At 38.1% G+C, this 17,960-nt stretch overlaps 8 protein-coding genes across 8 annotated transcripts; 4 read left to right on the forward strand and 4 right to left on the reverse strand. All coding sequences in view use genetic code 12, as the record gives it.

Moving 5' to 3' along the window:
- Positions 1–1,011: 1,011 nt before the first annotated feature.
- KGF57_001065 (uncharacterized protein) lies at positions 1,012–5,481 on the forward strand (the record flags this gene model as incomplete). Its single annotated transcript, XM_051750233.1, has 1 exon — positions 1,012–5,481. One exon carries the CDS (start codon positions 1,012–1,014, stop codon positions 5,479–5,481), a length of 4,470 nt encoding a protein of 1,489 aa, XP_051610399.1.
- A 1,261-nt stretch (positions 5,482–6,742) lies between these two features.
- KGF57_001066 (uncharacterized protein) lies at positions 6,743–10,243 on the forward strand (the record flags this gene model as incomplete). The annotated part of the gene is made up of 1 exon (XM_051750234.1): positions 6,743–10,243. The coding sequence occupies one exon, from the start codon at positions 6,743–6,745 to the stop codon at positions 10,241–10,243; it is 3,501 nt and encodes a 1,166-aa protein (XP_051610400.1).
- A 513-nt stretch (positions 10,244–10,756) lies between these two features.
- ATX1 (copper metallochaperone) lies at positions 10,757–10,972 on the forward strand (the record flags this gene model as incomplete). Its single annotated transcript, XM_051750235.1, has 1 exon — positions 10,757–10,972. One exon carries the CDS (start codon positions 10,757–10,759, stop codon positions 10,970–10,972), a length of 216 nt encoding a protein of 71 aa, XP_051610401.1.
- Positions 10,973–11,121: 149 nt separating this feature from the next.
- Positions 11,122–11,757, reverse strand: DSL1 (Dsl1p; the record flags this gene model as incomplete). Its single annotated transcript, XM_051750236.1, has 1 exon — positions 11,122–11,757. The coding sequence occupies one exon, from the start codon at positions 11,755–11,757 to the stop codon at positions 11,122–11,124; it is 636 nt and encodes a 211-aa protein (XP_051610402.1).
- Positions 11,758–11,874: 117 nt separating this feature from the next.
- Positions 11,875–13,146, reverse strand: KGF57_001069 (uncharacterized protein; the record flags this gene model as incomplete). The annotated part of the gene is made up of 1 exon (XM_051750237.1): positions 11,875–13,146. The coding sequence occupies one exon, from the start codon at positions 13,144–13,146 to the stop codon at positions 11,875–11,877; it is 1,272 nt and encodes a 423-aa protein (XP_051610403.1).
- Positions 13,147–13,403: 257 nt separating this feature from the next.
- Positions 13,404–14,558, reverse strand: KGF57_001070 (uncharacterized protein; the record flags this gene model as incomplete). The annotated part of the gene is made up of 1 exon (XM_051750239.1): positions 13,404–14,558. One exon carries the CDS (start codon positions 14,556–14,558, stop codon positions 13,404–13,406), a length of 1,155 nt encoding a protein of 384 aa, XP_051610404.1.
- A 273-nt stretch (positions 14,559–14,831) lies between these two features.
- Positions 14,832–15,614, reverse strand: KGF57_001071 (uncharacterized protein; the record flags this gene model as incomplete). Its single annotated transcript, XM_051750240.1, has 1 exon — positions 14,832–15,614. One exon carries the CDS (start codon positions 15,612–15,614, stop codon positions 14,832–14,834), a length of 783 nt encoding a protein of 260 aa, XP_051610405.1.
- Positions 15,615–16,981: 1,367 nt separating this feature from the next.
- Positions 16,982–17,812, forward strand: ECI1 (dodecenoyl-CoA isomerase; the record flags this gene model as incomplete). The annotated part of the gene is made up of 1 exon (XM_051750241.1): positions 16,982–17,812. One exon carries the CDS (start codon positions 16,982–16,984, stop codon positions 17,810–17,812), a length of 831 nt encoding a protein of 276 aa, XP_051610406.1.
- Positions 17,813–17,960: the final 148 nt, after the last annotated feature.

A 17,960-nucleotide genomic window follows, 5' to 3' on the forward strand; every position in this document is an offset into this window, starting at 1 on the left:
CAAATACGGGGGGGGCGAGGGAAAGGTGTAGATTTACTCTCGTTAAGATCCGCCTCAGCCTCAGTCTCCCCCTAATTTGGTTAGAGATACGAAAAAGTATAAAGTATAAAGTAATAGTATGGTGTATACGGAGATACGTACTAAAAAAGGAGAAGAAATGAGCGAATGATCTAAACTCCGATTCCAAATTTAAAATTGAGAAACATGTGTATATACATTATATTACGCAGCAATAACAGTAACAGTAACAGTAACAGTAACAGTAACCAAAAAAAATGGAAATGCCGAAATTCCGTCCGTGATTTTTGTTTCTAACTCCGTCTTTTTATCTCTTCTCTTCTTCTCTCTCTCTTTTTCTCTCTTTTTCGCTATTATTATTATTATTATTGTTGTTGTTGTTGTTGTTGTTATTATTATCACCTGGTTTTGTTTGTGATACATATTAGTTGTATATACTTTTATAAACCATGTACAATGTGTTAAACCCATCCCAATACACGGCAATTTCTTGCATTGGGTCACAATTTTTAATTAAAGGACTAAAATTTGGAGCCGTACGCTTATATCTCTCTCTCTCTCTCTCTGTCTGTCTTACAATTTGTATGTGTATGTCTTTTCAACCAGTTGTCTGTTTTGTTTTTTCAAATCGCCGTTGAGTCATCAATACTTTACTGTTGTCTTTTCTTTTTTAGATTGTGGTTGTCAACACTATTATTATTATTATTATTATTATTATTATTCATAGTAGTAGTAGTGGTAATAACAGCACTTCCACCCATAAGTGTATCCACAAGCTTACCCATGTGTATAAATAGATTACAAAAGAAACAACACCATCTCATCTTACATCACATTTAATACCATCATCATAGTAATACTGCAGCTGCTGTAACGATTGCTACTACTGATACTGTACACTTGATCCAACATACAAGCTAAACAAACACACACAAACATACACACAAACACACACACAAACCAACACACACACGCCAATCACCAATCACCACCATGGATGATTCAAGTTTGGAAATTGGTAACGACTTGTACAAGCCACAGAAGCGTATCCTTACATTCCTATTCCGCAACAAGTTTTACCCCATACCTAAGGATGATTCTGAACGTAAAATCTACCCAGAACAATCAAGCAACATCCTATACCGTGTATTCTTTTGGTGGGTCTCGCCACTAATGACAATTGGCTACACTAGAACTTTACAACCAGATGATTTATGGATCTTGACTGAAGACATGAAGGTGGAACATTTCTACAACTACTTTGTCACTTATTTACAAGTCGAAACTGAACGGGCCCATCTTGCTCATATTGCCAATAAATGCAAAGAACGGAATGAATCTGTTGAAGATCTGTCCAAGTCTCGTGAAGAAGATTTGCAGGATTTTGTCTTGTCTCCCATGAACATTGCCACAGTTTTGTTTCTCACTTTTAAACGTCAAATTTTGGTTGGTTTGATTCTTGCCATTTTTTCATTAAGTGGAATTGCTTGTTCTCCCTTGTTGACCAAAGAATTGATCAAATTTGTTGAAAAGAGGAGTTTGGGGGTTCATACAAACATAGGCCAAGGTATTGGTTATTCTCTTGGTGTTGTTTTCATGATGTTATTCAGTAATTTGTTGTTTAACCATTTCATGTACATTGGTCAACTGATGGGTGCATTGATCAAAGCTTTACTAACGAAAGCAGTATTGAATAAGGCTTTTAAATTCAATGCTGAATCGCGTCACAAGTTTCCTCAAAGTAAGTTGACCAGTATTATCACTACTGATTTGTCACGAGTTGAGATTGCTGTCATGTTTCAACCTTTATTGCTATGTTTACCTATCCCTATTGCCATTGCCATTGTCATCTTGGTGGTCAACATTCGAGTTTCTGCCGTGATTGGTATTGTCATCTTCATCATCTTCCTAGGTTTCATTTCAATTGGTGCCAAAAAGTTGTTTGCATACAGAGATGCAGTTAGTAAAATCACCGACAAGAGAGTCAATTTTATGAAGGAGATTTTAAACAACTTGAAAATGATTAAATTTTACCTGTGGGAACATCCATACCATGAAAATGTTTGTAGAGTTCGTGGTGAAGAAGTTGATATGATTTTGAAAATTCAAACGTTGAGAAATGTCATCTTCTCCTTGGCCATGACATTAACTGGTATTTGTTCAATGATTGCATTTGTGATATTGTATGCCATTCAAGGATCCACTAGTTCTCCGGCAAAGATGTTTTCTTCAGTTTCAACATTTGAAATTTTGGGATTGATGGTTTTTTTTATTCCACAAGCATTGTCAACAACTGCTGATATGATTAATGGGTTTAAAAGAATTGGAGCTGTATTGTCGGCTGATGAAGAAGAGCCTTATGAGGGGTATCGCGAGTTAAATGATGCAAGTGACAAGAGGGCCATTGCATTGAAAGATGCTAGTTTTAGTTGGGATGTGTTTGATGATGAGGAAGGGGAAGAGGATGAGGCGGATGGGGATGGGGATGGGGATGAGGAGGAGGAGATAGAAGATAAAAAGGATAAGAAGAAAGCCAAAAAGGAAAAGAAGAGAAAAGAGAAAGGAAAGGATACCAAGAGCTCCTTTCCGTCCACCTCACTGAATGACATCGAGCTAAGCACAATTCCTAAAACATCTCCCAATAGTAAAGCAAACAACAAAGGCGAACAAGAAGAAGCTACATCTTTCCCCGGATTAAAGAATATTGACTTGACAATCCACAAAGGAGAATTTATTGTTATTACCGGCTTGGTTGGTTCGGGGAAATCATCATTACTCAGTGCCATTGCCGGGTTCATGTCGTGTGATTCAGGTGAAGTCGACATCAACGGCCCTTTGTTACTTTGTGGTGCTCCTTGGATTCAAAATAACACAATTCGAGAAAATATTGTGTTTGGTAAACCATTTGACCAAGAGTATTATGACAAGGTCATATATGCTTGTGCTTTGAATATTGATTTGGATTCCTTGGAAGGTGGCGATTATACTGAAGTTGGAGAAAAGGGAATCACTTTATCTGGAGGTCAAAAGGCAAGAATCAATTTAGCACGTGCTGTTTATGCCAACAAGGAGATTATTTTGATGGATGATGTTTTGAGTGCAGTGGATGCAAGAGTTGGGAAACATATCTTGAACAATTGCTTTTTGGGTCTTTTGGGTTCCAAAACTAGAGTGTTGGCCACCCATCAATTGTCCTTGATTGGACTGGCTGATCGGATTGTGTTTTTGAATGGAGATGGGTCAATTGATGTGGGCAAGATGGATGAATTGATTGCAAGAAATAACGATTTTAATCAATTGATGAAGTTTAGCAAGCTTGAAGATATCGAGGAGGAGAACTTGGATGTTGAAGTGGAAGAAATTGTGGATGAGATTGATTTGGGAAACAAGGAGCTGAAAGATTCCGGTGAAATTGTACTGGTATTTCTGCAAAATCAATCTGGCATTGATACTTCTCAAGAATTGACGAGAAGAAGGACACGGATTTTTTCCAAGTCTGATAGTGACAACAATGACTCAATGGAGGACAATGATGTTGAATACAAGGATTACAATCACAACAAGGATGCAACAAAAGGTAAAATCATCACCGAGGAAGAACGTGCTGTAAACAGTATCAAGTTTGATGTTTATCACAAATACTTGAAATATGGGGCTGGTAAATTAACTCCTTGGGGGTTTTTTACCATTTTTGCCGTGCTTTTAACACTTGCTACATTTTGTGATATCTTCACAAATACCTGGTTATCGTTTTGGATCGAACAGAAATTTGATGGTAAATCAAATGGATTCTATATTGGATTTTATGTCATGTTTAACGTCTTGTGGGTCATCTTCCTTACTTATACATTTGTGTTTTTCATTCATGGAACTACGGTATCTTCCAAACACTTGAATTTGATGGCCATAAAGAGAATCTTGCATGCGCCAATGAGTTTTATGGATACTACACCAATGGGGAGAATCTTGAATCGTTTCACCAAAGATACTGATGCGTTGGATAATGAAATTAGTGACAATTTGCGTCTATTCTTCACTGCCATTGCCAAGATGATTGGTGTTTTCATCTTGATCATTATCTATTTACCATGGTTTGCTTGTGCTATCCCCGGTATCTTTGTGTTGTTTTTCTTGATTGCCAACTTCTACCAAGCATCGAATCGAGAAGTTAAGAGATTGGAGGCTATATTGCGATCTTTTGTGTACAACAATGTTAATGAAGTGTTGAGTGGTATGAATACCATCAAGGCGTACAAGGATGAGTCAAGGTTTGCTGATTTAGGAGATTTGCTATTGAATAAAGCCAATGAGGCTTCATTTGTCGTTAATGCTAATCAGAAATGGTTGGGTATCCAATTGGATCTTCTTGCCGAGCTTATTGTGTTGATTGTGTCATTGCTTTGTGTCAATCGAGTGTTTTCAATTAATGCGGCAGCAGTTGGGTTATTGATGACTTATACATTGCAAGTTGCCAATGAATTGTTGAATTTAGTGAGAACTTTTACTCTTGTTGAGAATGATATGAATTCAGCTGAGCGGATAATCCATTATGCCTTGAAAGTTGAACAAGAAGCGCCATACAAGATTGACTCGAGTCAGCCACCTCCAGATTGGCCCCAATATGGAGCTGTTGATTTCAAAAATGTCAATATGAAGTATCGGCCAGGATTACCATTGGTGTTGAAGGATTTTTCACTCAAGATTGCCCCCATGGAAAAGATTGGTATTTGTGGTCGAACAGGAGCTGGGAAATCGTCAATCATGACTGCGTTGTACCGGATTTCTGAATTGGATAGTGGGTCAATACGTATTGATGATGTTGATATTGCTACTATTGGGTTAAAGGATTTACGTTCGCATTTATCGATTATTCCCCAAGATCCAGTTTTGTTTAATGGAACCATTCGATCTAATTTGGACCCTTTTGGTGAACAGCCCGATGATGTGTTGTGGGAATCGTTGCGCCGGTCTGGTATTTTAACAACTGAAGAAGTTGCCAAGGCAAGGGCCATCTCAAAGGATAGTATCACTGCTGCATCTGGAGGCAAAGAGGGATCAGAAGTTGAGCTGCAAGAAGTAGAGTTGCCCAAGTTTCATTTATACCAACCAGTTGAAGACGAAGGTGAGAATTTCTCACTTGGTGAACGACAATTGATTTCATTTGCACGAGCATTGGTTCGAAATGCCAAAATCATTATTCTTGACGAAGCCACATCCTCGGTGGACTACGGGACTGATGACAAGATCCAAACTACAATTGCACAAGAGTTCAAGTCGTGTACGATATTGTGTATTGCCCATCGGTTGAAGACGATTATTAACTATGACAAGATTTTGGTGATGGATAAAGGATCAGTTCGAGAATTTGATACGCCTTGGAATTTGTTCAATTCCAATGGGTCTGTGTTTAGAGAAATGTGCGAAAAGTCAAACATTGTTGCCGAGGATTTCAAAAGGAGGTGATTGATTGTAGGAGTTTGAGTTGATCTCGTTTTTTATTTTTTATTTTTTTTTTATTTTTTTTTGACTTGTACATAGAGACATAGACATGAACATACACATGTAAATATATGTTGAAGTACAATAAAAGAGATATAAAGTTGTAAACTTGTATGTAGTTCTGCACGTGGACTAAAAGAGGGGCTTATGTTTAAAGATAGAACTAATTACCGTTCACTTAATAATAATATAAATAATGTTTATAAATTGTGTATATGTTTGTGAAATGAAATTTTTGGGTAAGATTATGCAAAGGTCAATAAAATAACCGCCAGAGTTAAAAAAAAATAAAACAAACAAAAAACAAAAAACAAAAGAAAAAAAAAAACAAAAAACAAAAACCACCAAATTTATGTTCTTGTTGCAAAATAAAATTCACTATACATTAACAAAGAGGTATAATACTTTATATCACAGCTGGTGTAAACTATTTTTGGAGTTGCTGTTTAGAGCAGGTTTTTGCCACACTTGAGGCTGCCTAAACAGAAGATTAGAGGCTATCACAATTCCAGAATACATTGTGAAATAATAATAATAATAATAATAATAAATAGTAAATATAATAATAAAAGCTTATTCCGTGCTCCAAAAAAAAGTCCAGCACCTTTATGCCTTTTCTTCCTACAAGACTTCCTTTGCCAAATACATCACTGTTTGAAAAGTTGATAGATTTTATAATGCCGTGTATGCTGATAGGTAACCAAATGTTGTCTTCTTTGGATGTTCATGGCGTTTAGTTTGTTCCGCTGGGACCAATTGTCGTTTAAGCTATTGTAGAATCAACTACCTGGATGCACCATTTATCAACAACAACTTGTCTTTCCTTGTTTTATAGTTCTTCTGTTCACTTCGCTCAGTCTCTGTTGTTGTCCGTTTATTGTCTCTTTGCTTCTTCCATGTGAAGTCTTTTCGACGGTATATGGCACTAACATCTTTGTGGATCAAAAAATTATTATATTACCAACGTATCCTTCCATTTTGCATGTTCAACCTTTTTGTTCTTGTGACCTTTTTCTGTTTCTGTGTGTGTTTGCTAGTGGTAAATCTTGGTTTTGAATAGGTTATTGAGTGTGATCCCACTGGGAAGGGCAGCAGGGAATTGACAACAAGGAAATCGGTGGTACTTTTTTTAAGCTTCGAATGTATATATATATATATACTTGAAAAGTACTCCAGTTCCAATCCAATCATTCACAGTCAATCACTCAGTCACATTACATAAGTTATGGACCAAGAGAAAGAAGACGAACTAGAGCAAAGTAGCTCCACTGATCCAACATCAATTGTCATAACAGATCAAGAGGCTGGAAATGTGGCAAAATCTGCTGCTACTAAGGTGCAAAACATTGAGCAACCAGTGCAAAGAGAACGCGATTCCCAGTCCAAGAGTCTCTCAAGTCTCATCTTGAATCAACCAACCCCACTACCACCACCACCACCACCACCGCCAATGGCAACAGAGGCAACAGAACTTTTACCATCAACATCAAGTCAGCCAATAGAAGTCCCCTCTAGTCCACTACCTGAACCTTCGTTCTCCTTTAGGAACCCCGCCATATCACAAGCTGAACAACGACTTGTTGGAAAATTTGAAAACGAAGTATTGACAAATGAACAAGCAGCCGCGTCTTTACTGAGGTTGAAAAGTGAAACCAAGGACAAGTATTTGTATCAAATTAGAAGATACATTAGATTCTGTGCCACTAAAGGCATGGATAATTTTCCAGTGTCTCCTCAATTAGCTCAACAATTAATTGGATACGAGATGATGAAGCGTGGTGGAAATTTCTTGAGTGAAAATACAATTCGTAGTATTCGATCACCCCTCAACAAATTATACTTTATGAATGAAATTGTCTATGGTGAAGATCAACAACAACAACAACAACAACAACAACAACAAAATGAAATTTTAGGCGAACAATTTATACAACAAATGATGCAGTCAATGAGTGAAGCGAAGAAGAATAAAGAGAGTACTGAAGATGTTGGTACAAGTGAGAACAAAGGAGATGAAGGAGAAGGAGAAGGAGAAGGAGAAGAAGAGAAGGGGAAAGAGGAGGAGGATGAAGGAGAGGAACTAGGCGACGAAAGCGACGAAAGCGACGAAAGCGACGAAAGCGACGAAAGCAACGAAAGTGAGTCTGAAGCACCCTCAAGAACTAGTAGTAAGAGGGGATTGCTCATGTCAGTTGGCCAGCTGTCCTCCTCGAGCTCAAATATAAATCCCTCCAGTACATCTTCTGCAACGGGAATCACTTCTCAAATAGACGTTGCCGGCTCCAAACCACACGAAAAAGACCAACCCCAACAACCAACAGAATCCAACGTTGCCAAACTTGACAAGTTAAAATCGGGACAAGGGTCTCCCGCTTCAGCTTCCTCCTCCAGTGCATTGACTATGAGCCCAGGGAGTACGCCCACCAAACCCTTTGGATTGAGTGGCAACTCAAAACATCGACTTTCACCTAGTGAAGAATCATTATTGCGCAAATTTGATCAAGAGATTCTCAATAATCCCAAAACTCAAGAGGTCTTGTCAAATTTGACAGGAAACACTTTCAAATCGTATGCAACTGATATCAAGAGGTTTATCAAGTACTGTGCTCGCAAGGGCAAAACTGATTTCTTGATTGATAATGACATTTTGACTCGATTCTTGTCGTTTCAAACAAGTAAGAGCAGTGGTGGAAGAAGCAGTAGTAGCGGGGGTGGTGGAATTAGTGGCGGCACCAGTAGCTCAACCAGTAGGAGTGATCGCAGATACAATTTGAAAAACACCAGAACAAGTTTACTCAAATTACATCAATTGAATTGTTTGGCATACGACATGGAGTTTTCCGAAAGCGAAATCGTACTCACATTGAACAAATTTCTAAATGCAACAAACACAACCACTACGGCCGATCCAACTAATCACGAGAGTACAGTGACTACAGCGGATCAAGTGGAATTAGCTCATGATTTGGACTTGGATCCAGACAGGGGAAACCCGTTGCTTGACAAATTGCAACATTACTATCAGACTTCCTCAATTCTCCAGGGCCTATCTGATCAAAGTAAGAAGCTATACGCTAATGAGTTCAATCGTTATGCGGTATTTTGTTCACAACGTGGGTTACAGAGTTTCCAATTAACAGGAGAGTTGATCAAGGAGTATTTCATCAATGAGGTGATTTCACATACCCCAACTATATCAACAAAGAAATTAAAGGAGATTTTAAGCCGCTTGAATCGGTTGCATAATTTGAATATGGAGTTGGATTCGGACAATACGCCAAAACAAATTGAAAATGTTCAAGTTGTGAGGGATTTCATTAGTGAATACGGCACAAAGTCTCATTCTGCTCAGACAAGTAGTGCCAGTGCTAGTAGTAGTGCAGTTAGTAGAAGCAGCGGTGGCAGTTCTGGCAGCACTTTAAGCACTGGTGGTCACGGAAATGGAGGAAACGATAACGGTAATGGAAAGGGAAATGGAAATGGAAATGGAAATGGAGGACATGGTACAAGCAGATCCAGCACAAGTGGGAACGGGAATGGAAGTGGTAGTGGAAGTGGTAACGGAGCAGATACGCTTTCCGGTGCATCTACATCAGGCTCCTCGTTGACGTCAGATTTGCCTCAGTTGAACTTTTCCAATAACCCTACTGCAGTACTTATAGGTCTGCTGCTGCTGTCATCTGAACAACCAAGTGGTGGAGAATTGTCAAGCTCGGTGATTAGAAGAAATTTGGCTGGACAAAAGACAAGATCGAAGTTGAAATCTTCTTTCCAATCGTACAGCTCAAGACCAGAAATAATCGATACTACAAGTGGAGCGGGAAACACTAGCAGTGAAGGGGCCATTGGTAGTGGTGGTGGTAATGAGAAGACTACTAGAAAACATGGATTTGGACAAGAGACTGCTGCAGGAGCACCTTCACAAAGATTGAGAATGGTGGAGGAGCACAAGTACATGGATAACATGTATGAAAGTATGGATAGTGAAGAAATCCATGATGAGTCGGCAAAAGCTCCCCAGTCTACACCAGATATTGCTGTTGCCCATGGTCACGATAAGCAACAATACAACAAAGAGCATTCATATGAGAGTGTACATGAGCGTGAACGTGAGCGTGAGCGTGAACATTCACAAAAGTCGCCACTGTCTTCTTCTAATCCCCACTCGCCGCCATCGACGTCATCTTCAAAAAGACAGAAGCTTGAATCGTTGCCAGAGACCAACGACCTGATTCCCAAATTTGTCATGAATAGAGATATCGAGTCTGTAACTCAATTAGTTGAAGAGTGGACATTGATCGTCAAGCGTGACGAAAAGTATGGGTTGGCGTGGATCAAAACTATGAACGATTTGCAACTTTACAATAGACGCAAATTAATAATTTCATTGATGGAGGAGGTTTTACCAACAATGAATGAAGAATACAAGGGAAAGAAAATGAGTGAAGTTTATCGTGGTGGAGGCGCTGGAGGTGAGCTGGCCTTGTTTGAACTTGCTTTCGTGTTTGACCAATACCTTACTCGGAAGAATTTGACTATTGATGATTTAATTAAACGGATTGAAAACTATCCAAGTTATGTCAAAAGGGAGTTTACAAGAATTTTATCGAGAAGAAAGTCTACGCCAACGAGTACCGTTGCCCCTGGAGGAAGAGAGCACAGTGGCAGTGGCAGTGGTAGTGGCAGTGGCAGTGGCAGTGGCAGTGGTAGTGGAGGAGGAGCGTAGTAGAGCTCGACGTCGTCTGTTGCACCTGGTGGTACCAATCTACTTGGATATTGGGGGAGTTAGCAAAAGCTGTAGCCCCCTAATGTTTATCCGTTTCATTTGTAACTTTTAGTGAAAAGTTCTATACATTTATAGATTTGTCTATTTTTAAGTTTATGTTGGTAATAGTGCTGACCTGTGATTGAGTTCTAGGGAGGCTTTCAGTGGGAAAGGTGTCAGAAGTTGAGGATGTTGTAATGTCGCAAATGATTTTCTGACACTGCGTGATTAATGCTGCGACTTTGGTAAATCCACACAGTTTTGTCAAACCCGTGTCTCTGTCTGTCTCTCTCTGTCTCTCTCATTCAAAGATCTTCTAGATTAGATTAATAAGCCAACTATATACTAGTCAATCAAAGTTCACACAACTACTATTTTTAAAGGTTTAATCACCACCATCCACCAAACGGTAATATTCACTCTCCACTCAACCATCAATTCTATTCCAACTTCCATCTATTTTGTTATTCCATTATGCCACACAAGTACCATTTCGACGTCACCATGTCATGTTCCGGATGTTCAGGAGCAATTGAAAGGGTGTTGAAAAAACAGGATGGTATTGCCAATTACAATGTTTCATTGGAGAACCAAACTGTTGATGTTGAGACTGATAAGGATTACGATCTGATTTACAATGTGATTCAAAAGACTGGTAAAAAGATCAATGGTGGTAAAGTTGTCAGCTAGGAGAGAGAAATAGCAAGGGGCGGTAGACTATTGGACTGTTTGCTTATATGAGGTTCTTTTTGCAGGATTAGGTGATATGTATGTGTGTATATATGTATATATACAAAAATATATCCTCGCATCAATGTCTTATGCTTATCTCGATTGTTTCAACTCATGTTTCTAAACTCAATAATTTCATTGATATAGTTGTCTCTAATTTCACTTTGGATGAATATGCTCTTTATCAAACTCACCATTTCGTCAGTACTTAAATCAAACAACTCACCCTGATAGAATCGATCCATAATATCTTTCAAATGATTATTCAACAAAAACCGGACATTGTTCATCTTGTTGAATGAATCCATTGAGTTCTTTGACACGCCAATCTCACCCAAGATTGGAATTGTTATATTATTCAAATTTTCAATAAGGAGATTGTACAACATGCACTGGTTCTCACTAATGTCATCAATGGTGAATATGAGTTGTAATAACCAGTTGTTGGCAAAATCGACCAAGTCAATAACCAATTGCTGAAATTTTTTGAAGTTAGTTTGACGAAATTGCTTTGTTTCGCTCAAATCTTGAAACCATTTGTAAACCAAACTCAATTGATTTAGATTGTAATCATCCAAAATCTCGTCTTCCATGTTAATATCTGATTCTAAATTCAACGAAGATATCAACGTTTTTAACTCTTGAATAAATGTCAACATTGCTTGGTTCCAATTACTATTCATGAAAGTCACTAAGGATTCATCGCCTGTGATTTGTGACAATTTGATGAAATCATTGTACATGACAAATGACGAAGTTAAAGACGGATATTGTACTAATGCAAGTGCTTTGATGGTGATGATCAAGTATTTTATATCTTTTGAATATGCAGAAAATTGTGTAAACAACTGCTCCAATTGTCAAGGCACTGGCGATATCTTAACATTATTCTGTTTATTGTAATCATCTGGTTGCTTTGACTCATGAGCTTCCTTTGCTTGTGTCTGTTCCTCTTCTTCCTCTCCCTCTTCATCCCATTTATCATCCCAACTCTCGTCCCAATCAGTATCCTCATTGGCAACAATCTTCTCCTCGGGTTCCTCTTCTGATTTCTTGTCCACTATAGCTTCCTCGGCATACTTCAACTCGCCAAATGATGCAGTAGCCAAAATACGCCTAATCTTTCCAACATAGTCATCAATCACCCACTCCAAATGCAACTTATTCAATCGTTCCTCCATAGTTCCACCTCCCTCAATCTTGTTCATAAAGTTCCAACTTGTCTCTTCACAAAGATTTATCAATTCATTCAACTGTGTAATGCGTTGCTTATCATGCACAATTGCTTCAACATTGTGAAACAATCGGCCAGCGACCAACTTGGATATTTTGGAATTCAAGTAATTCTTTATTGGTGGGTGATTAACCTTGTTTATGAACTTCACGAAATTGATCAATGATGTAATGAAATCAGTTCCTTTAGTCAACTTGATTTCCATCTCCTCACTGTCAACATCGTCCTCCTTAACAATGTCAACTTCTTGTTGATTATTGAAAATTGCATCAATCATTTCATCCCATTTAGTTCTGTAGTTTGCATAGACGCTCAAATTACATCCATTCTTGATTACAAACTGATTAAAATCTCCAATCGCTGAAGCGTGAAGGATAGTAAATTCGTTCGGCAAAATCAACGTCAAATATTCATTCAATTTGTCAACAAATTGTAAATGTAATGCAGCAACTTTTCTTACAATTTGTTTGTAAATCATATAATTGGCAGTTGGGAAATCCTGAATCTGTTTAAACAACTGATAGAGATGCTGTAAATCAAGTAATGAGTTGATTGATAGTTGCAAATTCGACAATAATTGTTCAATTTCCTCTAAATTGGTCTTGATTTGATTCAATTTCTCCAATTCTTGAATTTGCTCATGGATAAGTTCGGATTCGGTATTTAGTTGAGTTATTGATAGATGATGTAAGTCTTTGGGGCCTGCATCGGAGCCATTATTGTGTAATTGTGGTTGCTGGTGGAGTTGTCCCAGCTTGTTGATTTGAAATTGTTGCTGTTTGGCTAGTATTGGTTCAAGGTAAGACTTGGTTACTTTCTGTCCCAATTGTCTTATCTCTTCATTTATGTGGTTGATCTTCTGTTCTTCCTCTGTTATTCGTGTGGCAATTGTTGACATTCTTGTGCGTTGCTGGTGATCTGTTGTAAAGTCGTGATGGGTTGGGTTGTAAGATCTCATGCCTTCTACTCTTGCGAACAAAGTTGTTCAATGCTACCATCTACATGGTAAAATGCTAAAGTGAGATAATTCATTCATCCATTGATCTTCGATCCTACATCGAAATTGTATACCATAAATACATATGCAACTACTCAATTAAACTATTTGGAATAGCTCTAGCATACAAAACCATACGAATCATCTCTTTTTGTTGTCTAGATCAAATCCTCCGTGATATCATCGTCTATATACTCATCGTCTTTATTCATTCTGTAAATAGTCATGCCCATACTAGCAACATTCAATCCACTCATAATCCAATTGGGTACTGCAACCTCACTCAACTCAATAAGATTAAAAGTCAAATCAAGGAAATTACCCACCAATTCAAATATAAGCATCATTTTATCAAACTTTAAATCTTTCAAGATCTTGTTATATTTTCGATTAATATCCTCATTGATAGGCTTGGAAAAGACAGAAGCATTGGACATCTTTTCACCAACATTGCCGATGTTGTTGTTGTTGTTGTTGTTGTTGCTGTTGTTGTTGACAATTTTCAATTCAGTATCAACTTTTCTAATTTTGCGTACAACATTCAATAATTGGGATATAGTTTTCCTTATCAAAAACACAAGTATCAACACCCATAACTTATTGGTTTGTTTCAACAATTTTGTCAAAGCTTGAGGGAACATTGGCAAATTCGAAAGTAGATGTAAATTGTCCAATAGGTTGGCGATGGTTTCAAGGAAATTGATAAACATAAATTCAAGCTGCTTCAAAGTGAACTTTTTAGCTTGGTAAAACTTGCCTCCTATCTTCTTTCTAAGGTTCTTGTTCTTTTTAGATATAGTAATCAAGTCTTGTTTCTTTGCTTCAGCGGGACCTGATGGTGATGTTGTAGAAGATGAAGTGGGTCCTGCTTTTGATACAGACTCTTCGATATCAAACTTATCAAAGATGGGTGGGAATTTGGGTTTTATTTTGTGGTTTGCGTATTTACCTGTGGAATTACGAGTTGGAACTTGTTGAAATCGTTGATACTTGTCGAAATTGTAACTGTTACTGCCCTTCAGTAAGAATGGAGATTTTCTGCTACCGGGACTGTTATTCTGTAGTACACTTTGAAGTTTATCCAATTTATCCGAAGTAACAGATGTATTGCCTTTGGCTTGTTCTTGTCTGGCTAATTCTAACAAGTTGTTTATAATCTCCTGTCTTGAGGGTTGCGGGTGTTTAGTGTCTCTATGTTCAGTTGGTAATTGATTAATGACCGTGTTGGTGTTGTTCTCGCTTATTGTAGTTGTAGTTGAAGTTGCACTTGTTGTTGTTGTTGTTGTTGGTGGTGTAGTAGTAGTAGTAACCATTTGAAATTCGATAGATAGTTGAGAGTATATTCAAACTACGTTTTAAAAAAAAGTGGAGTCATCATTGGCAAAAAACAAAAAAAAAAAAAAAAATAGATTTCCATTTCCAATGCTTTACCACCTACATTTTCTCCTCGGTTATTATACTAAGGTTACACGTGCACACTTGTACATGTAATACACACTGGTTCCATATTTGTATTGTATAGACTCATTACACGTGTAACAAACCACCTTTCTAAATTATCTTCTACAAAGCATCTTTTCCAACTCTCAAAGTAATTCCAATAACTCATTCAATTTTCTCAAGAAATAATAAAATTTTCGTACAGGATCATCCTCTTTCAAGTCATCTTTCGGTAACTTCTCCAACTGCCGCTTTTTATCTTCCAATTGCACTTTTAGCAACTCAATATGACTTTTTTCATCACTGATGTCAGCTTCTTTCTTGCTAATAATTTCATGAATATTCCTCAAATCCTCATCCACGTCAGATCTAGCCTGACTGTTGAGTTGTGATGGGTCTGTATCAAATGCCTCCACTTTCAGTGCAGATTCGAGCAACTCCTTATCCTCATTATCTTCGTTAATCAACTCTTCAAACTCAAGTTCCAATTGTTCGCATTCTTCGATCAATTGGGCGGTGTTATTTTGCATTTCTTCACAATTTAAATACCGTTTGCTAACATTATCCGCCAAATGTCTCAACTCCTCATGTTTATCATTCATTACCTTATCCAACTCCTTCCAATTAAGTTCCAAGTCATTCACCTCTTTAGCCAACTGCTCATCAAAGTCTTCATCATAGAAACGTAGTAGATCTTCCTTACTTTCACAATCTGATATCTTTTGCAACAACTTCTCCTGCGTTTGTTGATCGAGATATGCTAGACTCATTGCAGTCAAGACTTGTTTTTGAACTTGTCTCTTGTTCTGTAGTAATTTCGAATCATTGGTTGTCTCGCGCGCAAGTTGCTCTAATGTCGTGATTGACCCTGGTTTAGTGGTTTTCAAACTCTGAAACTCTTCTCTAAGGGTAGCCGCAGTTGTTGGCATTGGAGATAATGACATTGTTGGAGGAGCGGAGGGGAGCGAGCGGGGGGATGGTTTGATAGTGGCCTAGTAGAACAGTCTCACACTAACGTCTTGCGCGTCTCTCTATGTTGTTTCCGAAAGAAATCAAAACAAAGCAAAAAAAAAAAAAAAGAAAAAAACTGAAAACTGAAAATTGAAAACAGATAAACTCACACAACTTTATTTAGCAAATTGGATGCTAATTCAATTGACTTACTCTATCTCACTCTTTCTCTTTACACTGTACAGCAAAATCAAGAAAAACATTGGTCGATATCACCATGCAACAACAAAAAGAACTGGAATACAGGAAAATAAAAAGAAAAAAAAGAACGGGGCGAACTGGGAATCGAACCCAGGGCCTCTTCGAAATTTATTGCTCAGGCTTGAGAATACCCAAACGAAGAATCATACCACTAGACCATTCGCCCGATTTTCTGTCAAAAAAATTTGATGGTTTTTTATCTAGCGCTCATTTTGGAAGATGAACTCGCATTATAAAACAATCTAACTTGGCTTTGAACATGATTCTGTCACTCAAAACTTTCTCGGTATGGTTCATAATCACTTCTGAGTTGAAAAAAAAAATGTCTTTTTAGGCGTTGCAACTTATGCGACCTGTTTAATTTTTTTTTTTTTGGCATGAAATATATTGAAAAGTTGCAAAAGAACAACGGCGGAGTTGATTTCAGCAACGAAACTTCACCCTGGTGAATCATAGAAAGAATGTAAATGACGAAACATACAAGTCTGTTTTGATTTGCTTTACGTATAGATAGTTATTTACAATCTTCGCACTTCTGTCTTGGCTATAACCGTCACCGTTTCGTGACGGAGGGTTGCTACAGAAAAATCAACCCACCAAACAGCAACTGGTTCAAGTAAGTACTTGTTCTCTGCTACTCCCTGTTGAGCGAGGTACCTGGTGTTCTCTGCTTTGGGGATATTATTTTCGGAGCCCTGTTATAACTCCGTTCAATTTGAGTATGATAATTTTTTGCAATTTTGTTTTTGTTTTGTTATGCAAATTCCTCGGTTAATGAGAATAAGAACAAACTAATCTTTCTACATTCCCGCACGACAGCAGATTAGTGCGCATCAGTCTCGGGCGGAAGAAAGAAGTGTGGAGGTGAGGGGGAGGAGAAGAAAAATATTGATGGAGAGAGAGAAAACACATCCACAGAGGCGGAGAACCCCACCAAAGACAAAAAAGTTTTCCCGTCTATTTTCCACCTCTTCTTCTTCTTCTTCTTCTTCTTCTTTTTCTTCTTCTTCTTTTCGTCCTGTTTCAACAGACTACAACTCAGTTTCCACATACTAAATCACTACCCCCCCCTCCACCCCCAAAAATGGCAGAAGAAATAGATGGTGTTTCGTACGAAGTTAAAGGCAAAGTTGCCATCATCACTTTCAACATTCCTGACAAATTGAATGCCTTAGGTAGAGAACAATACTTGCAATTGGGTAAGTTTGTCGAAAGAGCCGACAAAGAAGAAGAGACTGTTGCCACCATTATTCAATCCACTGGTAGATTCTTCAGTGCCGGTGCTGATTTCTCTGACAAGAAAACTATTCAACAAGATCCTGCTGTGCTCTTCAGTCATGAACATTGGTTGGCTTCTTTTGTTGCTAGAAACACCTGGTTGACTAATGTTTTCAATGACCACTCCAAGATCTTGGTTGCTGCTGCTAACGGTCCTGTTATTGGATTATCAGCTGCTTTACTTTTGTTGTGTGATTTGATTTATGTCAACGACTTGAAGAAATTTTACATCTTGACTCCATTTGCTAACTTGGGATTGGTCACCGAGGGTGCTACTGCAATCACCGTAGCCAGAAGATTGGGTTGGTCAAAAGCTTCAGAAGCCTTGTTGTTGGCCAAGAAGATTTCTGGTGAAGATTGCAACCAAAATGGGTTAGTCAACAAGCACTTCACTGGGGAGAACAAGAGCACCGAAGATTTCAACAAGACTGTTGAGCAATTGATTCAAGACTCAGTCGAATCTTTACATGAAGATTCAATCTTTGGAATCAAGAAGTTGATGAAGATTGGAAGAGATCCAGAAATCAATTATGCCAACTCACAAGAAGTTGTTGCCGGTTTCAACAAGTGGATCGAAGGTGTTCCACAAATGAGATTTGCTCAATTGGCAAACAAGGAGAGAAAGCACAAGATGTAAAGAGGAGATAAAAGTGCTTAGTAGATCAAGTTTTGGTTATAGAATACTTTGTATGCAAATTGACTGCAAATTCAGATTTAGATATAGGCATCCCCGTAGAAGTTCCAGATGCTGCTGTTCAAGTAAAGATTCAGTTCTGACTCCTGTA

Source organism: Candida theae (genome assembly GCF_024610275.1).
Source record: "Candida theae strain CBS 12239 chromosome Unknown scaffold31, whole genome shotgun sequence".
NCBI lineage: Eukaryota > Fungi > Ascomycota > Pichiomycetes > Serinales > Debaryomycetaceae > Lodderomyces > Lodderomyces theae.